This window comes from Loxodonta africana, chromosome 24, assembly GCF_030014295.1.
Source record: "Loxodonta africana isolate mLoxAfr1 chromosome 24, mLoxAfr1.hap2, whole genome shotgun sequence".
NCBI lineage: Eukaryota > Metazoa > Chordata > Mammalia > Proboscidea > Elephantidae > Loxodonta > Loxodonta africana.
Genome location: NC_087365.1, coordinates 531,200 through 555,581, shown reverse-complemented (window position 1 = coordinate 555,581; position 24,382 = coordinate 531,200). Strand labels below are relative to the sequence as shown.

Here is a 24,382-nt window from a genome sequence, read left to right as displayed (position 1 = left end):
GCCCAGAGGGTGCCATGCGGAGCTGGGAGCGCAGGGGCGCCAGCGGAGTCTGCCCGGGCAGTGAGCAGTGACAGCTTTGTGTGGCGTGGTCATATGGTTCTGGAAGCGCAGATTCCATTATGTGCCTTTGGTCCCATGATGCCAAAGCTCAACGGGCATCCTCTTACTCCCTCCACAGGACCCTAAGGAGTGGACCAAGAAGGTCATCCAGAACATTGCGTGCTCAGGCAAGTTCTCCAGCGACAGGACCATCACAGAGTATGCACGGGACATCTGGGGTGCGGAGCCCTCGGACCTGAAGATCCCCCCACCCAACATTCCCCGGGACTAGGTTCCCTGTGTCACTGTCCGCTCGTAGCCCACATCCATGCCCAGACCCTGGCCACTTCCAAGCCCTGTCCCCTCCTGGGATCTTATTCAGCTTTCCCAGCACTTTGCCAGCAGCCAGCGGTCCTTGCTTTTCTCACTGCTGTTTCCTGAAGGGACTGTGGATTCTTGGGGGTGGGGCAAGGAAGGAGAGGTATATGGGTGTGTGAAGTTCTCACGGGTTCTCAGCAAAAGCGAGTGTGCAAAGGGTGGCCATGGCTTCTCCAGAAACCCTCCAGGCACCTTGCTGAGCTTGAATGCCTTAGACTGTAAGCATGTGGGCCCTGGGTCTGTGGAAGGTGGCTGTGCTGAGCTGCCCAGCTGTGCTGCCTCCGTCCAGGACTGTGCACCTGGGTGTGGGGCGGCGTGGGGAGGTCACTTCCTGTCTCTTAAGAGAGCTGTATTTTAAAACTTGGAAAATTTCAGACACATGCAGCATACAAAACTAGAGACCATAGTATGACCCACACCCCATCCTCCACAGCATCAGCCACTGGGGGGCGTTTGGACACCCTCCTCCACTGTTTTGAAGCAAGCCCCCCGATCCTGCATGGTCCTGTCCTTTAGAACTTTTTGTTTTCAAAGTTTGTTTCTGCCTTTTTGCAGTAAGGCTAGTGGCTAAGTAGGAACTGTATCGTCCAGTTTTATGTGAAGAGGCATTAAAAGATGTAAACTTTAACGTTTAAAACTAAAAGGTAGTTATTTAGCAAAAAAGCTCAATTTAGACTGGTACAGGGGCCGAGGTGGCCCATGTGGTGGGAAGGCTCAGAGGGTGGTGGGAGTGGCCCTGGGCCGTGTCCACGGCCTTCCTCCCCGTGGCCTGGAGTCCTGGCTTGGCCAGTGTCACAGTGGAGGAAGATCTGGGATGGGCAGTGTTCCCCGCTGCCCCCCACCTGCTCTCGGCTCCTGTCCAGGGCTCCTGCCCTCTGCGGTGGGGCAGGTGTAGGGTCAGCGATGGGCTGCAACGCACTTGTGTGCCCCAGACGTGGGGACTGCGGCCCTGGGGTGGGGTGGGCTGAGACTATGATGGACACCTAGGGTGACTCAGGGGCATGTCTGTCAGGCATCCAGTGCACATCGTGATGCAAGGTTAGCCCAGTTTTACAGAAAAGTTAACATCACAAAGAATTGGAACTAGCTGAAGCTCTTCTTGTTTTAGTCACTGTAAATTGTGCTTTTTAAGTTTTCTGAACAAAGGAGGCAGTGCCATGTTTCCGACCTGGCTGGTGTACTCGGTGCCAGCAGGTCTCTGCCTCCGCCACGTGAGGCACCCCGCCCCCCAACCAGTGCACACAGCCTGGCCAGGAGAAGGGACCAAGCGGGCCCACGAGGGGAGCATGGCCAGCTCTGCCACAACAGTGGGGGGGTGTGCCCTCCCTGGGGCCACCTGGCAGGTGGTGTGAGGGCTGTGTGAGAGAGGTCTCCTGACTGCTTGTGGGTACTGTGGCTCAGAGCCCCTGGGTGTTTTGGGGGGAGTGGCCAAGTTCTGGCTGTGGCTGTGTCCACCACTTGTTTGGCACACATGCCCCACACCCCATGGGACCAGTGTGTGACCATCACTGCAGCACTCACTGTCACTGCCCCCTCCCCCCTTGAGAAACTCATTAAATCTCCGTGGCCGTGGCTGGCATAGTATGTCTGCGTTTTATTACTGGCATGCTGCCCTGTGTGTCTCCAGGCCAAGCAGAGGGTGCTGGCTCTTGCTGCAACGGGGAGCAGGGATGGGCGCTGTCTGGAGGCTACAGTGACCCCCAGAACTGCAGAGCCGCGAACATGGGGAGTCAGGATGAGGGCAGTCCTCCTGCAGGACCCACATGGAGCCAGCCCTCAGTTCCTGGCAGGGGGGCTTGAGGGTATCTTTGGGCCCCAGTTCCTTCCTCTGTATGGAGAGGGTTGGACTGAATCATGGCCTGTCATTCTGGGTAAGTACAGAAAATTAGTATCCTTATCCCAGCCGCACGTGGGACTGAGCCAGGTGCTACGGCACTGCCATTCTGCAGTTAAGAATTGTCAGCAGCTTGGTGGACGCCATCACCCGGGGATAAAAAGCAAGTGTTCTGATCTCTGGTACGAAAATGTGTTGGTTCCCCTTCTACCACTCTAGAGCTGCAGGTCCAGTAAAAAGCTGGGACCTGCACTCGGCACAGTGTTACCCAAAGGACGCAAGCAGGGGCTGGAGACAGGGCACCTTCGATTGCTCAGAGATTGGCATTCTGCAGGTCTCGCTGGGGGCTGGAGGCTTCTTCCTTGAGCACAACCCACCCTGGACCTGAGGGGCTAGCACAACCCTGAAGTTAGCAGCTGGCAGAGACAGAGCCTAGGGGCTCTACTTCCTGTCCCTGGGCCTGTGGGACTGAGAACCACATCCCGTGGCTATGAAGCTCCACAATACGGATGTCCCCATGTCCGATCCCTGTTTTGTTTATGCCCCACGAATTGATTTCACAACCCACCAAAGTACCCTCACCCAACAATTACGCTTCATTGCTTGGACCAGGGTAAAAGTTAAGCTGCCCAGACTTGGGGGTCTGGGTGGAGTCTTGCTGCAGCCTGGTGAGCCGACAGGTGGCCACGGCAGCTGCTGCCTCTGAGCCCCTTTCTGGGGCTGCCCCCTCAGCTTCAGCCTGCCTCACAGTTGTAAAAAACACTGCTGACAGCTTGTATTTTCTTTATATCGTGCCTCATCCCCCCATAAAGTGTCTGAGGCAGCTTACATAGACAAAAAGTTAAAAAAATAAATGAAGACTTCAGCAAAGAGCTGGGATGAAGACGGATCCTGGACGGTGTGAGGACACAAAGTCCTCTGAGGTGGTGGGGACAGATGGAGAACTGGGCCTCAGGTTCCCCAGCCTCAAAGATGGGGATACTCAGGTGTGTGGGACCTGGAGGCAGCAAGCTTGCAGAGCATGGCTGTGCTGACCAGCCTCAGACCCCACCGTCTCTCATGAAGGGATGCACAGCCCAAAGGTGGATACAGTCACATGTCACTGACTCTCCAGGCCTCCAGGGCAGAGTAATTCAACAACAAGCTGCTAGCAGGGGCCCGAGCAGTGCCAGTGCTGATGGGAGGCTGGTGACACAGCTATGTCTCCCACGCAGTTCTGCCGTACGGGGCACTGCTGCGCTGGCCACAGGCGGTGGACGGGAGACTGCGTGTACCTTAGCTGCGCTGGCCACAGGCGGCGGACGGGAGACTGCGTGTACCTTAGCTGAGCTGGCCACAGGCGGCGGACGGGAGACTGCGTGTACCTTAGCTGCGCTGGCCACAGGCGGTGGACGGGAGACTGCGTGTACCTTAGCTGAGCTGGCCACAGGCGGTGGACGGGAGACTGCGTGTACCTTAGCTGAGCTGGCCACAGGCGGTGGACGGGAGACTGCGTGTACCTTAGCTGAGCTGGCCACAGGTGGTGGACGGGAGACTGCGTGTACCTTAGCTGTCAGGAGTGGGAGGCAAGCCCCTGTCCAGTAGAAGAAGACAGATGACAAAAGCCACCTCAAGGGGAGAGTCCCTTAGGAAGGTAGGCAGCTGAGACCTGTCATCAGTAGCTCCCAGATGCTTCAGAGAGAAGATGTGTCCTGCTTCAGCCTGTGGGCCTGAAAGCCAATCTCAGCTGCTACACTAGACACAACCCTTCAAGAAACAAAGCTCAATGGTCCAGCTGCTTGTGCCGGGTGTGCAAGTGAGCAGGCCAGGCCCTGCCCTGGTGAACTTTTGGTCTGAGATGTTCTGGTCTAGGACGTTCCAGACAGGGCCTGGGGAGGACAGCTAGCCAGTCCAGGGATCTGAGAAGAGGGAAGACACGACCTTACACACATACCACATGGATAGGAGTCAACTGTAGACAGACTCAAAAAGCAGGCATTTATACACCCTGCCCTGGTCTTTGGGAGACATTCTGAGATGTTACTGCCATTTGGTGTGTAAAACTGGCCTGACAACTGAAATGTAGGTCTCTGAGAGGGGTCAAAGCAGGTTGTATACGTCAGAGTCTTCACAGTGGTGGGTAAAAGCAGCAGCAGTGCGTGGAGTTTTACAAAAAGCCAAACAGAGACACCACCGGTGGGTAAATAAATGTATTTCATGTAACCTAAACTGGGTAAGTAGAGTTCCCCCCACTCCAGCGGCACGCATTCTTAAGTAGCCAGGGACTTGTCATATGTGTATCTGTAGATAGACCAAAGCACGTTAATCATGCAGCTGATGTACAGGTGACAGGTATAAAGAATGGCTTTTCTAAGCTTACAGGTGAAAGGCTCACCTTACTTAGGCCTGGGTTTTAGAGAAATGCCACCTCTCAGTTGGGAAGAGCCATAGCCCACCGTGAGGAAATGCCCACCCTCAGCCAGCATCCTTCTCTGTGGGACCTCGGGGGTCTTGGAGGAGGAGGGAGGGGAACAAGCCCCTCCCTCAATGCCTCCATGAGCTGCCACTGCCAACGCTGCCTACCACCAGGCCCTGTGAGCAGTACCGAGGGAGGGGCTGTGGACAGAGAGGCCAGGGCGCTGAGGGGCACAGAGAAAACGACAGACCACCACCACAGTTTTATTCTTAAATAAATGCTCAGTCTAAGCCCAGGTTAGATGGCCAGATGGGAGGAACACGGAAGTACAGGACACCACCTTGACCCCTTGGTCTGCTGGTTGAGCAGGACCCACAACGGGTGGTGGGGGGCAAGGTGACCGCCAAGGAGGCAAGCAGGGTGGGCGGAGCAGGGGGGAGGGTGGGTAACTGACCACTTTGAGTCCACCTGTGTGGGTGGGAAGGGGCAGAAAGAACCCAGTCTGTCCCCGTTCTCTGCAAATGGGGTGGGAAAGCTCAGGTGGGGACCCTGAAACCCCGCACCCAGCCCCGAGACCCTGTACCCCGCCCAGCTCCAGATAGGTGGGATTGGCCATGCTGATAGTGAGGGACCAGTAAGTAGCAGCTGCCTGCTCCTGTGACTAGTCCTTCCCAACAACGGCTCAAGAGTGAGAGGGTCCACACGCCCACCCCAGCGCATCGTCCATGGAGGCCCACACCTCCGGTGCCAGCTCGGACTTCCTCGGGTGTCCATATGCCGGGTTCCTGAGCAGTGCTGATGCCGGCACGCCAGGGCCCAGGGTGCCAGCCGGCCAGGGAAAGGGGGGCAGAGGTCTCCATGTTTCCTTTTTGAAACCAGTCCTCAGTGGTGACGTTCCTGCTCCGATTTCCCCAGAAACTCCCTAGATCAGAGCAAAGCAATTCCATGAGCCACGACACAGGGGCCCAAATCAGAGGTGTCACCACCTCCATCCTCAAATGGCCCTGAGGAGGAGGTGGAACACACAGAGGCCACACATGAGGGAGGGCAAGAGGCCAGAGGACCAGGCATCAGAAAAGCATTCCTGTGAACTGGACAGCACTGGCAGCGTCTGACGCACGAGAAGAAAGGCCAGGTCTGTGAGCTGCCCTTCTTGTCTGAGGTCTACACTCTGCTCAAGCAATGCTCTATCAGCTCACTGTCCCTTCAGAAAGCAATGAGACCTCCACAACCATGTGGCCACACCTCCAAGAGAGATGGGCTCTGTCCCTAAAACGTCCCAAGGCGGCCAGAGAGCAACCTCAGCTTGAAGTGGAATTGTGCTGGGATGTGCCGGGCGGGGGTGGGTGGCGCAATGCGTGCAGACCCGGATGGTGACGGCAGCACAGCACCAGCCACTGTCTTCACAGGGCTCACACGCTGCCACACTCCTGAGGCCAGGGGCTCTCACTGCCCGCCTCCCCCCCTTACACTGAGAGGTCCAGGGTCTTACAGAAGCCACACCCCAGCGGAGGGGCCTTGGTGGCCAGGTGGTGCCCTGGTGGAAATGCTCCTCAGGAGGAGCTGGGCCTGGCAAAGGGAAGGGCAGGTCCATGCCAAACTCCACTCCCTGCTACTGCAGCCAGGGCCTTGCCCTCACACGTGGGCCCTGCACCTAGGCTGGGGACAGCCAGTGGCTCTCTGGGTTGCAGTCCACGCCCTAGCCCTGGATTCTAGCCAGTGCACAGCAGCCTGATAGGGCCCCCAGTCTGCAGTGTTCTCAGGGACAGGAACCTGACAGATATGGGAAGAGACCTAAGGTCCGACCCAGGGCACAGCTGGGGTACCCAGTGTGTGCATGTGCGTGGTGTGTGTGTGTGTGTGTGTGTGTGTGTGCGCACAAGTGCACCTGTGTGTGGATGTTTGCATTGGTGTGCTCAGGCCTGTATGTGTCTGCCTGGGCATGTGTTCATGTGCCCATCTGTGTCTGTCTGTCTGCCTGTACAGCAGGGAGACCACCAGACCTATGTACCATGGATGGTCTAGAGGATGGGGGAAGCACTTTCAAAGCCTTCTGTATGAAAGAGGGAGGCTTTCACATTACTATGACTCTTAGCCCACTGAGGCCCCTCCAAACGGTTCAGCAGCTGCCCCTGCCCCTGCCCCACCTCCCAGGCCACAGGACCCCACTGCCAGGCCTCAGCGAGTGCCTCAGACAGCCTAGGTTGATGAAGCCCAGGCAAGCAGACAACATTTCACCTCAGTATCCGTGGAAGCTCGGGGCTCTTATAGATGTACTTGTGCCTGTAGCCAAGGTCCGAATGAAAGGGGATGAACTGAACTTTGAAGTCCCGGAAGCTTCGAGATGGTGCAGCGATGTTGTAGAGCTGGGGAGAGGGGCAGGCAGGGATCAGAGCCGAGATGAGCATCCTAGTGAGGGTCCCTCCCCTCAAACAGTGACCAGTCAGGCTGGTTCCTCCCAAGAGCAGCCCAGCTCCCCTCCCCCACTGCCGTAGCAGGGGTGCCTGTGCAGGGGGTGCTGGAGGGACCTGGGTGGCTTCTCAGCACTGTCTGCCCTCACATCTCTGCTCCCAGGCTGTCTGCTCCCTTGCTCAGGGGAGTGCTAAGGTAGAGCAGCTCCCAGTGCAAAAGGCACCCCTGGAGTGTGTCAGCATGGGGATGGGAAGAAGGGCAAGGGCTCAGACACCTGGGCGCCCCAGTCTGAGGCCAGCCAGATGCTGACCACTCATCCCCACCTCAGCTGCCCTCCCTCCACGGCTGCGTGCTGCACGGGCCTGAACTGTGCATCTCCTAGGTTTCTGTCTACATGCCCAGATCCCCACCGCATGCACACGCCTTTGAGCTGGAGAGGAGCCCACTCTGAGACGGAAGCATTCCAGGTCATGGGCTGTCTCTGATGATACGGCCGACGCCGCCCTTCTAGGGCTCAACACCGCCCCTGACCACTATGAAGTCCCAGGCGGTGCTCTTGCCTAACCCATTCTCAGCTACGAACCTAATCCCATGTCCTGGGGAGATGTACTTCAGGCAGCAAAGGTGAACCAAATTCAGCAAAAGCAAAGGCTATGGCCCACAAGACGGCATGCTATTCTTCTGGTATCAGTCCAGTCCCAAAAGGAAGAAACAGACTAGAGGTTTCCACATCAACTCTACTGACTTGGGCCATGGTGTTTGGGCTGGGGGAAAGCTCATCAAGGGGCCTGTTCCCCCCAGCCAACAGGTGCACAGCCCTCTTGCCAAGTCCAGGAGACAAGTGTCTCCCTGCCACCATCCACCTGGGCGCTGCTCCTGCAGGAAACTCTTCCCTGATGGGACCTGTGCATGCAGACGGGGGCTGTTCGCTCCTTTTCCCTGCTTCCTCTCTCTTGTGGGCCGCACCAGCTGTCTGCACCCACCCCAGCCCAGGACAGGACCCCCGTGCCCTTCCCAAGCAGCCTGATGGCAGTCCGCAGGGCAGGGCCCTCCGTGTCTGTAGCCTCGCTGTGGGGTCACGTGAAAGCATCCAGCTTGTGCCATAGGCGCTGGCGCCTCACCCCACCCTGCAGCACAAAGGACATCCTCTTGGCACAGGCCTCACTTGCCCTTCTCTTCCTCCCTAAGTACCCCTTCCAGCAACAGTACCCTTCTCCACATCTGCCTAAGCCCAGCCTGGCCCAGGAGATCAGTCCATACCCAAGTGCCCTTGGGTTAGGCCTGGGGCCTCTGGGCACCTGCTTGGGCCAGAGGTAGCAGCAACTCATGACACTTACCTTTCTGCCGAGCTGGAAGGGCACGACTGGGTCGTCCTCTGCATGGAGAATAAGCAGGGAGCAGGAGATGTGCTTCACACTGTGGAGGGAGGGGGGAGTTTTTTCTAGACAGAAAAAATAGGCCCGGGAATCCGGGGCCAGGGACGCGTGGTTCTCCCACACCCTGATGTGGGTTTGGGGAGGTTTTCTCAGTGGTGCTTGCTTAACAGTCTTGAATTCGTCTGGGTTCTTTTTACTAGAGAACCAAAAGTTGATTTCTTAGCTATTTCTATCAACATCTGTTCTAGCTTGTTGTTGTTCTAGCTTGTTGTTAGCTGCCACTGAGTTGGCCTACGGCTTATGGCAGCCCCACGTACAATGGAACAAAATGCTTTCTGGTCCTGCGCCATCCCTGTGAACAGCTGAGAATCAGATTGTTGTGACCCATGAGCTTTCTACTGGCTGACTTTTGCAAGCTGATCACCAGGCCTTTCTTCCTGGCCCACCTTAGTCTGGAAACTCCGCTGAAAGCTGTTCAGCATCACAGCAGCACTGAAGCCTCCACGGACAGACAGGCGTAGCTGCACATGAGGTGCACTGGCTGGGGACCAAACCTGGGTCTCCTGCGTGGAAGAAGCCAGTAATTCTACCTCTGAACCACCCCTGCCCTCATCAGCTAGGTGAGAGTGTGAATTTAAATTGAAAGGTCAATTCATTCACCGAAGTCTGGCCCCTGTGTATTTTCTGGAAATTGAAAATGATTTTTGTCAAAAGATTCTTTAAAATTTACAAAACAATACTTGTAAACTGAGTAATGTAGGTGTGCCAGGAAAGCTATTGCAAACGAATGTTATTATGAGTCTCTTGGCCAAAAAGTCAATACCCTCTACTTTATCTTTGGTGTCAATGACAACTCAGAGCACTCCAGCTCTAAACATTTACAAATAAATTAAAATTTTCAATAGATCCAATTCAAAAGATCCAAATCCTTTCAGCTGCTACATAACAGAGCAACAGGACACCAGGACTGGAAGGGGTCTGGGTAGCTCCTGGACCACCCTCTGATGAACTGGTGGCAGCAGGAGGATGGAAAGCCTCCTCATGGCAGCTCCGGCGGTCGTGGCCCGGCACAGTGCCTGGGTCTGAGGGCACGCTGGCCCCTAGACATGTACCCGGCACCCTCGGCCGGCATTCACCGTCTGTGGCAGAGAAGCTTACGTCCTCCTGTCCTTCAGGAAAGGAGGAGGTCTCTGCTGTGCCGTGTTTTGTCATGACATTGACACGAGGTTTCTGGAGAAAGTACTGAGCCTTCAGCAACAGGCTGATGCCAATCCAAGAGGGCTTCACTTCCCAGTGGCATCGGGGCTGGGGTCAGGGGGTGGGTACAGCACTGTGCAACCCAAGCTCTCGCCTGGGCTCAGTGGGGAAAGTCGTGGCCAAGCAGCAGCTTCAGGAGGGACCAGGTACTCACTTCTCATCGTTGGCAAATTTAATTCCACTGCTTGTAATAGGATCGAGGAAAAACCAGTCAAATCCAGGGAAGTATCGATATATCTGAAGACAACACGGAGACAGTTTTCAGAGTGTTTATCAAAACATCCATGCAAAAAGCAAAGGTCAAAGTGCAGGGTTCGCAAAGCGCTGTCCGTAACTACCAGGCTCTAAGGGAACACATGTGCAAGATCAGAAGACGAAGCAGAGGAGAAACGCAGCTCAGGGTCACCCCCACCCCAAGCAGGCTGACTGTGGGACCCACAACCAAAGCCAGACTCAGGGTACCCCTACACCTCCCCGCCCTCATGACCACATGCCAAAGGCCACAGAATCACTTTCCTCAAGAGGCTTCCAGATGGGTTTTGCCACTGGGGACATAGGGTCCACCCCTCCAGGCCCCAGAGACCCAGCCACCGTAGAGGCTGATCTGCACACAGCCCCACCTCAGGGCTGCAGCCAGAGTCCAGCTGAGAAACCAGACTTCCAACAGACACTAGTCCTGCCACACCTGAGAAGACAGGGACCCACGGTCATCTTTCCTCACAAGGTTTCGGTGAAAAGCAAGAACAGGGTAAAACAAAACAAAGGACTCTTCTGGCCTGGGACAGACACCAGGATGAGATCAGGACAGGTGAGCAGACCCAGAGCGCTCCCAGAACACGGGCCAGCTGAGAAAACCCTGGGCATTCAGAGCAAAAGGGAGCTTTGCCAGGCCAGGCTTTTGAAAATGAGGCTGAGGCTCCAGGGTGAGGGCCTGGAATTCCAGCATAGGTTTACTCAGGTCCCGCCATCCTCAAAAGCTGACCTGGAAAGCGAGGCAGCAGTCCACCCTTTCCACTCCTGAGAGGCTGCCCCTGGGCCCCAGGCCCCTGCCCAGCTGCACCCCACAGCCACAGCAGCACAGGGCCAGGGGTCTGTGACTACATGCCCCTACCCTGCCTCGCAAGTGACAAACTTCCTGGGCAGTCTGCAACCAGGCCTGTGCCTAAACAGGCAGTAAGTTTTAATAAATCTGCTTTTTATTAGAATATTATAATAGTAATTTCCATAATTAATTTTTAATTTTATAGTTATTGATTTAAAACTATTTTAACATTCTATAATAATTATTTTAATACTAAATTTTTAATAAAATCTCTACTTGCCACTGAAAACGGATGGCTTTTTGCTTCTTCACGGATATTGGTGAATGGAGATTCCAATATCAGTGCATCTGGTGGTGTCTCTAGACAAACAAAACAAACAGGGAACAGTGGGGTGGGCAAGAAGCGCTGACAAGATGGACTCTTCCTCAGAGGACGCCCCACTGTCTGCAGTGCCCTGTAAGCCTGGGCCCTAGTTGGGAGGGTGCCAGCCCAGATGCCTGCAGGTTCTGGTTCCCCAGGGAGCCAAGTGCCTCCCAGATACAGCAGTGAACCCAGGTGCCCACCCAGGAACCCACCTCCACAGCACCCTCCCGCCTAGGCAGGTGTGTGGCCACGGACTGTGGAGTCACCTTGCTGAGCACAGCCTTGCGGGCCTGAGGTGGGCTGTGTGAGCTCACCAACCATGCAGCTGAGGAAGTTGCTTAAGGAAGCCAAGGCCTCTGGTCCTGCCCAGTGCTCTGGCAGGTGTGGGGAAAGCAACCGTAGGCCCCAGGGTTCCTGTCCCACAATGCTAGGCTCACCCTGGCCCTGACACAGACCTAGCATAAGCCCAGCACTGCCTCTGCTGCTTGCCCGTATATGGGAGCGACAGCACCACCTGCCCCATGAGAACTTGGAACAGGGCCTGGAATGCAGCAAGTACCCCCAAAATACCAAGCTGTGGGGGAGCAAAGATGGTCCAGAAACACCCACCAGTGGGAGCTGTGGGGCCCATCCTGTGGAGGCCAGGCCTCAGGCCACACGCCAGGAACCGCAGGCGTGCTGCTCAGACAAGCTCTCTTACCTCGCTCGCAAAGGCGCCGCACCAAATTTGTTGCAACCCTGGAAAGAAAGAAAAATCATTCAGTTGAATTATGATAAAACGTTTTAGATGAAACTGTTTTAATATCTGAAAATAACCAGAGAAGCTGGGGATCTGTTGAGTTATTGTTGAGGCTTACGGGCAGTGGGAGAAAACAAATGCTTCCTGATTGTAAAAAATATACATAAAACAAAACAAAACAAAAAATGATTTTCTAAGCAAAATTAAGGAGATCTGAACCCAGCAAGACCATGAATAAGATAACTGCTCAAAATGAAACAAGACCCACACCTCACACCATGCACAAAAACTAACTCAAAATGGATCAAAAACCTAAATCTAAAACGGTCAGGATCATGGAAAAAAAATAGGGACAACATTAGGAGCCCTAATACATGGTATAAACAGTATACAAAACATTACTAAGCATGCAGAAGAAAAACTAGATAACTGGGAGCTCCTAAAAATCAAACACCTATGCTCATCCAAGGGACATTACCAAAAGAGTAAAAAGACTACCCACAGGCTGGGAAAAAGTTTTTAGCTACGACATTTCCTATCAGTGCCTGATCTCTAAAATCTACATAATACTGCAAAAACTCAACTGCAAAAAGATAAATAACTCAATTAAAAAATGGGCAAAATATATGAACAGACACTTCACTAGAGAAGACATTCAGGCAGCTAACAGATACATGAAGAAATGTTCATGATCATTAACCATTAGCCATTAGAGAAATGCAAATCAAAACTACAATGAGATTCCATCTCACCCCAACAAGGCTAGCATTAACCCAAAAACATAAAATAATAAATGTTGGAGAGGCTGTGAAGAGACTGCAACACTTATACACTGCTGATGGGAATGTAAAATGGTAGAACCACTTTGGAAATCGATTTGGCACTTCCTTAAAAAGTGAGAAATAGAACTACCATACAATCCAGCAATCCCACTCCTTGGAATATATCTCAGAGAAATAAGAACCTTTACACAAACAGATATATGCACACCCATGTTCGTTGCAGCACTGTTTACAATAGCAAAAAGATGGAAGCAATCAAGGTGCCCATCAATGGATGAATGGGTAAATAAATCATGGCATATTCACACAATGGAATACTACGCATCAATAAAGAACAGTGATGAATCTGTGAAACATTTCATAACATGGAGGAATCTGGAAGGCATTATGCTGAGTGAAATTAGTCCGTTGCAAAAGGACAAATACTGTATAAGACCACTGCTATAAGAGCTCAAGAAACAGTTTAAACAGCAGAAAATATTCTTTTACGGTTACGAGAGGGGGAATGGAAGGAGAGGGGTATCCGCTAATTAGTAGATAAAAACTTTAGGTGAAGGGAAAGACAACACACAATACAGGGGAGGGTCAGCACAACTGGACTAAACCAAAAGCAAAGAAGTTTCCTGAATAAACTGAATGCTTCGAAGCCCAGCGTAGCAGGGGCAGGGGTTCGGGGGCCATGGTTTCAGGGGACATCTAAGTCAATTAGCATAATAAAATCTATTTAGAAAACAGATTTTATTTGGAGAGTGGTGTCTGGGATCTTAAACGCTATCAAGTGGCCACCTAAGATGCATCAATTGGTCTCAACCCACCTGGATCAAAGGAGAATGAAGAACACCCAAGGACACAAGGTAATTACGAGCCCAAGAGACAGAAAGGGCTACGTAACCCAGAGACTACATCAGCCTGAGGACCAGAAGAATGAGATGGTGCCCAGCTACAACCGATGACAGCTCTGACAGGGAAAAGAACAGAGAACCCCTAAGGGAGCAGGAGAGCAGTGGGATACAGACCCCAAATTCTTATAGAAAGACCAGACTTAATGGTCTGACTAAGACTAGAAGGACCCCGATGGTCATGGCCCCCAGACCTTCTGTTAACCCAGGACAGGAACCATTCCCAAAGCCAACTCTTCAGACAGGGACTGGACTGGACAATGGGATAGGCAAAGACGCTGGTGAAGAATGAGCTTCTTGGATCAAGTAGACACTTGAGACTATGTTGACATCTCCTATCTGGAGGAGAGATGAGAGGGAAGAGGGGGTTAGATGCTGGTGTAATGCACATGAAAGGAGAGAGTGGAGGGAATGAGCGGGCTGTCTCATTATGGGGAGAGCAATTAGAGTATATAGCAAGGTGTATATAAATTTTTGTATGGAGACTGACTGGATTTGTAAACTTTCACTTAAAGCACAATCAAAATAAAAAAAAAAATGATATCTGCTCAACAACGCGTTCTGGGAGCTGTGTGGTTATAAGAAGGCTTCCAGGAAGACAGATGCCCAGCTGGGCTATGGTCAGGATGCAGGACCCCTGGAGGGGTACTGGGTGGGCTTGGTGGCCCCCAGGCACTGGCTGGCCCCCTCTGGCAACCTCACCTGGGACAAACTCCTTTGAATCATAGTTCCCTCCCCTCAGCTGATACACCAAGGCTAGTATGGACACTGCTGAGCTGGGCAAGAAAGGGGCACCGAGGGCAGCCCTGCCAGCTTGGAAGGAGAGCTTCTTGTAGCCCAGGACCAAGAGGCCCTCTCCTGAGACACTGACAAGCCACAGCTCCAGGATGAACTGTAGGATGCTGTCCAAGGGGAAGGCCAGAGTTGGGAGGGCCACTTCCTCAGACACAGGGCGGTGAGGTGGGAAACGTCTGCTGAGGTTCTTGGGGTCTGGGCACTGAGAGCAATGGGTCCTTTCAGAAACACTCTGGACTGCCCAAAAACTGAACATGAAAATGCGCCCTGTCTGAGCAGAGGTGGGAACTGAAACACCCACTGCCTCCTCCCACAAGTTCTCTGGTAAGCCAGTGTCAGCTGAGCGGTCAATCTATTCACAAGTGTCCCCGGTCTGCATACTCGAAGCATGACGGCACTGGATTTGAAAACAAGCACACACATCTCGAAGTCAGGCTTTGCTCAAGTTAGTCGGTAGATGTGACAGCCCAAGAGCATCCTGAGAACACCAGAACGGTCTGTCCATGGCCTGAGGGCTTAGCCTGGCCCCACACCTGTGCCCCCAGAAACATGCACCTCCACCACACCTGCCCATAATGTCTCAGTCATTTTGGGGTTGAGGAGTTAAAACAGCTCAAACTCTTTATGGTCTCCTGTGCTGCTTCAAACACCTCCTCCCTATAGAGATGAGGAGGGCAAAGATTTGGGGTACTAACAGTACGTCAGGGTTCCCTTTGATACTTCTCTTCAGATTACGGGCTGGAAAAGCTGCCCCTGAAAGACCTATTCCTGGTAAAGGCCACATCCTCCAGGAACTACTCACCTGGTACCCACAGAATAGCCCCAAATGTACACAGGGGACATGCAGGAAATGCCCACCCAGTGCCCACTGAGTGCCCCAAATGTACAGAGGGCATATGCGAGAATCACTTACCCGGTGCCCAGGGAGTGTCCCCAAATATATACCGGGTTGTCACCACTTCTTGCTTTGATCCAGTCAAAAACGTGGAGTGCATCATACGTCATGCCCTGCTCAGACGGCGTTCCTGCTGAGTCACCCCAACCTGGAGAAGGGTATAGGAAGAGCTGAGACCACGGTCATAACCTGACACACACAACACAAACACATGTGCATGTGTGCACAGACACACACACACACAAGAAGGGCCCACACAGCACTTGAGCCCAGAACCAGGAGAAGCGACCTTGCAGCAGACTGGAAATGAGCTGTCCCTCAGGGCACGGGCAAAAGATCCACTACCTGAGGTTCCAGCCACAGTGCTGGCCACCTGTTCTGCTGGGCAGAGTGGGTAGTGGGGCGAGGGCGGGTGGCCTGTCTATCCAGCATCAACCAGGGGCAGATGTGGGGCCGTAGCAGTCACTCTCCCCACGCTGGCTCCCTGGTCCCTGGCTTACTGGCCAAACCCAAGGTCCCCTCAGCAGTAACTCTAAGTTGATGGGCTGCAAATCTGATTGCCAAGTAACAAAGTGCTGAGTCAACAAACTACCTCCCAGAAACCTTAAAGCTGGCCTGACACATGTCTGGGCTAGAGCTCCCCCACAGGTAAGAAAATCCTAAAATGCTGGGGCCAAGTGGCTCTCGATCCTCCCTGCAGGGTAGGTCATTCTCTTGCTCTTCTGGTCGAGGGTGCTGTTATCAAAACCCACAACCCCACATGCAGGGATGCCCCTACAAGCCCCTCTCCTACTTCTGCTACCTCCTTACCCCTGTTACAATCCCTAAAGTGAGCAGGTCATCCATGCACCCTTGACTGAGCCCTGAGGAACTGCTGTGAGACAGGGCATTCAGATCCTGAGACCTCAGCTGATTACTGATCCTGTGAGACAGGGATGTTCACACTCACCCCTGAGACATCTGCCAGCCACTGACCGCCACGCAGACAGAGATGGTCAGACCGACCCCAAGACCCCTGCCAGCCACAGATTTGCACAGACAGGAGCAGTCAGACTCAACCCCGAGACCCCTGCCAGCCACAGATTTGTAAAGACAGGGGCAGTCAGACTCAACCCCGAGACCCCTGCCAGCCACAGACTTGTGTTCATCAACCTACCGGCACTTCAGGCCTTGGTGATGGTCGGCCCAGGCAGGGAGGCGGAACAAAACAATTTCCCCACCAATGATTCCAGGCCAGGCCAGGCACCCTGGACAAGGACCACGGGGCTCCCTGGAGCACCTGGACACCAGCTGGGCAAGACACTGGGCCTGGTCCTGACTTCTCAGCCCAGCTGCCGTCCAGCTCCAGACAGGTGGCAGGCAGTCAAGAGGCTCCAGGGAAAGAAGGGAAATAAAGAGGCAATTTTCTGGCTCAAGGCAACTCTGACCTCTGACCCAGAAAGGGAAGGGGACTTGACTTTACGCCAATATCTCTGTCCCCACATTACCAACTTCCCTGGCATCAACATTTGAAAAATACCCTTCCCACTGGCCTCCCTTACTTAGCCCTGAGTCTCCAGGAAAGGTCAAGTACAAGGGTCATTTTTAGCAGCTGGGCAGTGAGTCATCATCAAATGATCTGAAGGCACGAGCTGTAGAAAGAGTGGGTTCTGCCGTCTGAGCAAACCTAGTGTCTGTGTGCAGGGCGACCCACCTGGCCTCCCAGACAGTCCTGATTAGGGAGGGAGCAATGTGGGGAGGCAGGAGAGACAGGTTCAGGACATGCAGAGACAGAGTCAGAGATGCAGACACAGAGAGATAGGCAGACACACAGGCACAAAGACAGGTACAGAGATGTGGAGACAGAGACAGAGATGCAGGTGCAGAGAGACAGGCGGAGACACAGGCACAGAGACACAGACAGTTACAGGAATGCAGAGACAGACAGAGACAGGTACAGACATGGGCACAGACACAGAGATAGGTGCAGAAATGTAGAGACAGAGATGCAGGTACAGAGAGAGACAGGCAGAGACACAGGCACAGAGAGAGGTACAGAGATACAGAGACAGAGATGCAGGCACAGGGAGAGGCAGGCACAGAAACACAGGTGCAGAGATGTAGAGACACAGAGACAGAGGCAGAGGAGGCTGGTAGGGGGTAGGGTGGGGAGTGCAAGGTGAGGAACGGGGAGAGGCTGGAGCATCTGACAGGGTGGAGCCCAGTTTACCCTCCTGGCAGTTCCATCTTAGTCCACTGAAGGATATTCATAAAGCAGAGTCTCCTAGAGACATCACCCCTGGACGTATGAAAAGTGCTGCTGGGTCAGGTCCCCAGGAGCTTCTTGTACAGGTTAAAAACACAAAGACTCAGTAAGAACTGAGAAGAAAGTGCTTGAAGCTAACTGTGGAATTTCACTCCTTGTTAGAAGTACAGGAAGCAGAAAGGGAAAAGGATGCTTCCTTTCTTTACCCTACAGTCTGTAGCATGGAGAAGAGGAGAGGGAACTACTTTCTAGCTCCTTCTCCATTTGAAGTTTTGCCCTAGTCCAGAACTAAAGTGAGAGAACCACCCCGCTGTAGGCAGAATAATGACCTCACAAAGATGTCCACGTGCTAAACCCCCAAACCTGTGACTATGTGAGGCTACATGGAAGGGGGATTATAGCTGAAGATGGAATTAAGTTTGCCAATCTGCTGACCTTGAGATTGGGAGAGGATTTTGGATTATCCAGGTGGCCCAATGTAACCACACGCGTCATTATAAATGAGAGGCAAGCAGGAGGTCAGAGGCAGAGAGCCACAAAGTGAGAATGACTTGACCCGCCACTGCTGGCTTTGAAGATGGAAGGGGGCCACAAGCCTAGGATCGCGGATGCCATTAGAAGCTGAAAAAGGCAAGGAAACAGTGTCTCCCTGGAACACCCTGGAGGAAAGAAGCCTTGCTGACCTGACACCTTGATTTTAGCTGTGAGATCATTTCAGGCTTCTGACCTCCAGAGCCATACAATCATAAGCTTGTGTGTTGTTTTAAACCACTAAGTTTTTAGTTATTTGTTACAGCAGCAGAAGGAAGCTGATACAACCCCCACATCCAGCCAACAACAACCAGGCATCCCTTTATTGCTACTGTAGGACTGTATCGAGAAATACACTTTTAAAACATTTGCTTGATACTAACACCAAGTATCTTTCACGCTCTGTAAGGTAAAATGCTGTTAGAGTATATCAAACAGTTGACTCTTGATTTGAAAAAACATGACCTTTCAAGTGGTAACCTCAATGATTCATTCAAAAAAGGAAGAAATACTTTTTCTCTCTTAACCCATGGCCGTTTTCCCAACTCATAGCGACCCACAGGACAGAGGAGAACTGCGTCATAGGATATCCGGGGCTGTAAACCTTTATGGAAGCAGACTGCCACATCTTTCTCCCATGGAGCGCCTGGTAGGTTCAAACCTGCTGACCTTTCGGTTAGCACCTGAGCACTTATCCACTGTACCACCAAGACTCCTTTTTCTCTTAGCAGTTCTCTGGTTTGTTTTCAGAATAAGACAGGCTCTGCTGAACATAAAAGCTGTTGGGAATATCTGAGTCCAGCAGAGAATCAAAACAGCGCTTCCTACATGTCTGTTCCTCTGAGAGAGGGCGTATGCTCGGAGCCCCATCGGAGGGCCCCCAGTGAGACATGCCACCTGTTCTAGCCTGCTCTACCCTCATTCACTAGGTTTGCTCAGAGGGGTCACCTGTGAATCAAAGGATGGGTCGGAAGGAGACTGCACTCAGGTGCCTCTTCCAAAAGAAATCTCACCTCTGTAATCAAAGGTGACAACATGGTAACCAAGGGAACTCAGCACCTGTGAAGTGAAAAATAAACATTTTTGACAACAAATCCAAGCATCTCTGATGAAGGCAACTGTGCCTCTGACTAAAGTCACCCACAGTATTGCCTTGATGTCCTGTACACAGGGGAGGGAGCTCAATGGTGATCTTCTGGCTTGGGGGGCTTCAAACACCCTAGCAAAAAGGGCAGGGGACAGGCAAGAGGAGGAATTCCAGAGCCCTGACCTCGACCTGGGACCCTTTACTGCAATCCAGCATTTCTCAGACTTTGTTCTCTCAATTGAGGTGGCCGTTCAGGGCTGAGGGGGAGAGAATGTGCATGCCGTCATGAGCAGACCTGCACACTGGGCTGTCCTGGAAACACTGTCCAGTCTCATCTGCCAGTGCCAGTATCTGGCAAGTGTTTTCTAACCTGAGTTTCCCTAGTAGATGGGAGGGGTAAGAGGGCAGAGAGACTGCAGGGACTTACTTGCCAGGTCTCTTTCTTTGACATGATCTGATCTGGAGCAGAGGTATCTATTCTGTTTGGGGCCAGCCCAAACCACTCTTCCTAAATGCTTTAGGTTTATTTCAGTCTTTGCAGTGGGTACTCCTACATTTCAAGTGCATTCCTGGGGAGCAGGAAGGCCACAGCTACACAAAACCCACTTCAATGTCATTCCTTGGTGGCATCATGGGCAGGAAACAGCAAGCAGGGCTGAGTCTCTTCCTCATATGGAGGGTTGACTCCACTGCTAACCATATGGAAATACTCTGTACCCAGCACACAGGCATTCATTCCCCTGCCCTGATGGGATCCAATGTACAAAGCTCAAGGGGAAAAAGCCCTCCAACAGCCCAGAGCTGTAATGTACCCACACATCTGCTTATGCTCCTTCTTGCCCTGCTAGCATATGCAGATGTCCATTTGCGGGAAGCATAAAGGGGACAAACGTGGGTGGCTCTGACACCCAAACAACCCCTAATGAAGAGCACAGCCAAGCAGAAGCATGGGTGCGGTTGCCTGCGCCACTGGAGAGCTGCTCTGCACCTCGGGAGTCCTGTGTGGATACCTGCGCCACTGAAGACCTACTCTGTACCTCGGGAGCCCTGTGCCACTGGAGAGCTGCTCTGTACCTCGGGAGTCCTGTGTGGATGCCTGAGCCACTGGAGAGCTACTCTGCACCTCGGGAGTCCTGTGTGGATACCTGCGCCACTGAAGACCTACTCTGTACCTCGGGAGTCCTGTGCCACTGGAGAGCTGCTCTGTACCTCGGGAGTCCTGTGTGGATGCCTGAGCCACTGGAGAGCTACTCTGTACCTCGGGAGTCCTGTGTGGATGCCTGCGCCACTGGAGAGCTACTCTGTACCTCGGGAGTCCTGTGTGGATGCCTGCGCCACTGGAGAGCTACTCTGTACCTGGGGAGTCCTGTGCGGGCCTGCGCCACTGGAGAGCTACTCTGTACCTCGGGAGTCCTGCGCCACTGGAGAGCTGCTCTGTACCTCGGGAGTCCTGTGTGGATGCCTGAGCCACTGGAGAGCTACTCTGTACCTCGGGAGTCCTGTGTGGATGCCTGCGCCACTGGAGAGCTGCTCTGTACCTCGGGAGTCCTGTGTGGATGCCTGCGCCACTGGAGAGCTGCTCTGTACCTCAGGAGTCCTGCGCCACTGGAGAGCTGCTCTGTACCTTGCGAGTCCTGTGTGGATGCCTGCGCCACTGAAGAGCTGCTCTGTGCCTCGGGAGTCCTGTGGGGGCCTGCGCCACTGGAGAGCTACTCTGTACCTCGGGAGTCCTGTGTGGATGCCTGCGCCACTGAAGAGCTGCTCTGTACCTCGGGAGCCCTGTGGGGACCTGCGCCACTAGAGAGCTACTCTCCACCTAGGGAGTCCTGTGCGGATGCCCGCACCACTGGAGAGCTGCTCTGTACGTTGGAAGTCCTGTGTGGATGCCTGCGCCACTGGAGAGCTATTCTGTACCTCAGGAGTCCTGTGTGGATGCCTGCGCCACTGGAGAGCTACTCTGTACCTCTGGAGTCCTGTGGGGGCCTGCGCCACTGGAGAGCTATTCTGCACCTCTGGAGTCCTGTGGGGGCCTGCGCCACTGGAGAGCTACTCTGTACCTCGGGAGTCCTGTGGGGGCCTGAGCCACTGGAGAGCTACTCTGTACCTCGGGAGTCCTGTGGGGGCCTGCGCCACTGGAGAGCTATTCTGCACCTCTGAAGTCCTGTGGGGGCCTGCGCCACTGAAGAGCTACTCTGTACCTCAGGAGTCCTGTGTGGATGCCTGCGCCACTGGAGAGCTACTCTACCTCGGGAGTCCTGTGGGGGCCTGCGCCACTGGAGAGCTACTCTGTACCTCGGGAGTCCTGTGTGGATGCCTGAGCCACTGGAGAGCTACTCTGCACCTCGGGAGTCCTGTGTGGATGCCTGCGCCACTGGAGAGCTACTCTGTACCTCGGGAGTCCTGTGGGGGCCTGCACTCAGCATGCCAGGAGTGTCTGATTCGAGTCTGAGAGCACGTCCTGTTGGATGTGGGGATGTTTGTGCCAGCACAAGTCTGTGACCCTGCAACTTGCAGTGCAGTAGAGCTTCCTGACCACAGAGCTCTCCTCATTCATCATGTTTATGAGTAACACATTCCAAACATGTTTTACGTAATTTGCCAATATCTGCCACATGATCCACAAAATAAACACACTCTGATTTTAAAAAGCACCCTCGAGACAGCACTGTGGGAAGCATTTTAAGGCAGAGTCCAATAGGGAACTGCCTTCCAGCACTTCCATAAAAAGCCATATTAAAAGAACTAGTCATGATCGACTTTCAAAATTATGACTTGCTTCTTGCTAGCCTCCTAAAATGACAGTCAGAAAGCAGCACGTAGAACATGGTCTGTGCTTCCCGTGCACAGGTTGTTTGTGTCACCCTGTGCCTGCGCCTTACCTTGTACAGCTCCACACGGTGGTCCCCTCCCCTAGAGTGTCACGGGAGAAGAAACAAGAAAAGTAGGTATTAGCACATTTTCTCAAGCGGTCAGGCCCAGAGTCACACTGCAGAGTCTGGGTCTTTTGTGACCTGTTCCCCAAATCCCACACTAAGGAGGTACAGTGCAGTGAATTACTTAATATGGCCCTCTGGCCAGTCTTTGTGATCTCCACACAGTTAGGTGGGACTATGCAAACAGGGTGTATGGAACCTGTGACGGTTAAGTATCAGTTTGGCTGGGCCATAGTTTTCAGCGGTTTGGCAGTTGTGTAATGATGTAATTCAGCAGTTATATAATATCATCCTCCTCCATTTTTGTGGTCTGATGTAATTATCTTCATTTTGTGATGTGCTGTCCTTTATGTTAATGAGGCAGGATTAGGGTGGGATGTATCTTGAGTCACCACCTTACTAGAGTGTGTGACTCAAGCCACCCTGCTTATCTCAGTCACCACCCTTACCACTCTTACTCAAGTCACCACCTTTCATCACCTTACTGAAGTCACACCCTTGCTTGAGTGGAATCTTTTATAAGAGATAAAAGGAGAGAGAAATGAGCACAGAAGAGGGGACCCACTACCACCAAGAAGTAGAGCTAGGAATGGAGCATGTTCTTTGGACCTAGGATCCCTGCACTGAGAAGCTCCTAGAACCAGGAAACAGAGATACACGGATGTAAGACCAGAGATGATGAGAGACAGAGAGAAACAATGGCAGAGAAACAGAGGCAGCAGAACCAGGAGACCAGTGGGAGGTAGAGTGGTGAGTGTGCCGACCCAGAGTGAGAAAGCTGAGTACCTTTGGGTAGGTGGTTTGCTGGCAGAGTGGGGTGTCTCTGGGCACTTGCCTGAGCAGGCCAGAGGCTGGGCAAGATGCCCAAGGGGCTGAGAGGCTGAGGGCCAGAGAGAGGCCTGCCTGGGGGCATGGGTGAGAAGAGCCTGTCCTGACCAAAAAACTGTACCCTGAGTCACTTCTGATCCTGAACTATAACCTGTTATTTCCCTAATAAACTCCATAATTGTGAGTATAGTCTGTGAATTCTTTTGGTCACTGCAGTGTATTACCAAACCCAGCAGAGAAGTACAGTGCCACGGGAGGGGTGGCTGGTATCAAGATTGGTGAAGATTTTGGACAGAGGAAGTACGTCTGTCCTCCGCTTCACAGGAATCACCCTTGAGCTGTCGGTCTTGATTCTCCTTCCCCCCTTGAGAAGTTAACGGTCAGATGCCCCTGTCACACCACTTTTATAGTTGGTGTCAGAAGTGGGAGGAGAGGCTGATGTTAGAGATGATGGAATGGTACAGCAGTTTGGACAAGGTGGGTATTTGAGACATCTTTAACCTCTGCCTCATAGGAACTAGCTTTGTGGTGATGCTTCTAAAAGAAATTATTCAGGAAGGGTCAATGTGGACAAGTGACTCTCTCCTTGTGTCACCAAAGTGGTCCCAGGTTTGCCTCTGGCAATACTATGCAAAGCAAGGGACAGTCTTAGCATTTTGGGGGACTTCTTAATTATAGCTTTTAACTTTATTTTAGAATGGGTCACTCATACATATAGTACAAAATTCACCAGATACAAAAGGATATATAGTAAGCTTGCCCCACTCCTGCCCAGCCATCCAGTTCCTTCCCTCAGCTTCCTGTGAGACCATCCATGCACAAAGAAGCAAGTGCACTTATTTACTTTAACACACACATGGGCCACACCATGCACATTTTCTGCAGCTTGTCTTTTTCACTTAATAAATCTTAGCCAACTTCCAGTACATTCTTTTTAGCGGCTGTTCACTTTCTTTAGCTTGTTCTCATTGCATGTTTTTTTTGCTGTTTCCCACCTGTTGCTAATCTAAGTTCTGCTGCCGTGACCACTGTCAACTTATGTCCTCTCATACACATGTGCTTCCTGTGGGTCACATTCCTGGATATGGATGTGGGGGCTGACGGTGTGTACAACAGTCATCCTGGCAGTTAAGGCCAAATCTTTCTTCAAAAAGGTGCTAGCCTTCTACCAGCAGTGTCTAAGAATGATTGTTTCTCTAGCCCCAGACCAGAGTTTCAACAGTTTATTTCTTACTCTTGAGGCTGAACATTCTTTCACACGAACAAATTGTTTCACATGTTTATGTTTCTCTGCCTGAGAATGATCTATCACCTCTTCCCACTTTTCTGTCGTGTCATTGCCTTTTTCTTATTGTGGACATACACTAGAGTAGGAGCAGGGGCTACCTTGGGAGAGAAGAGCCAAACTGGCAGGTGGGACAGAATGCTGAAGGATCTCTCATCCTCTCTATACTTCTGAGTTGTTTTGTTTTTTACATGGAGCATTTGACCATTTCATGTATGTGTATCAGGGGAGGGAGGTTTCTGTCGGGAGACAAAGAAGACAAGGAA

The 24,382-nt window shown here is 52.7% G+C and overlaps 2 protein-coding genes across 4 annotated transcripts in view; one reads left to right on the top strand and one right to left on the bottom strand.

Moving 5' to 3' along the window:
- Positions 1 to 1,989, top strand: part of PYGB (glycogen phosphorylase B) — a 112,049-nt gene extending 110,060 nt beyond the window's left edge. The window contains exon 20 of the mRNA XM_064275681.1: positions 179 to 1,989. Within this exon, the coding sequence (XP_064131751.1) occupies positions 179 to 331 (153 nt within the window). The 3' untranslated portion in view covers positions 332 to 1,989. The remainder of the gene's footprint in view (positions 1 to 178) is intronic.
- A 2,438-nt stretch (positions 1,990 to 4,427) lies between these two features.
- Positions 4,428 to 24,382, bottom strand: part of ABHD12 (abhydrolase domain containing 12, lysophospholipase) — an 85,902-nt gene continuing 65,947 nt past the window's right edge. For all 3 annotated transcript variants that reach the window (XM_064275682.1, XM_023549941.2, XM_023549943.2), the window contains exons 5-13: positions 21,950 to 21,980; positions 18,997 to 19,042; positions 15,226 to 15,355; positions 11,798 to 11,835; positions 11,014 to 11,093; positions 9,846 to 9,928; positions 8,396 to 8,474; positions 6,885 to 7,012; positions 4,428 to 5,568 (exon numbers count right to left, since the gene is read on the bottom strand). In XM_064275682.1, the coding sequence (XP_064131752.1) occupies positions 5,529 to 5,568; positions 6,885 to 7,012; positions 8,396 to 8,474; positions 9,846 to 9,928; positions 11,014 to 11,093; positions 11,798 to 11,835; positions 15,226 to 15,355; positions 18,997 to 19,042; positions 21,950 to 21,980 (655 nt within the window). In that variant the 3' untranslated portion in view covers positions 4,428 to 5,528. The remainder of the gene's footprint in view (positions 5,569 to 6,884; positions 7,013 to 8,395; positions 8,475 to 9,845; positions 9,929 to 11,013; positions 11,094 to 11,797; positions 11,836 to 15,225; positions 15,356 to 18,996; positions 19,043 to 21,949; positions 21,981 to 24,382) is intronic.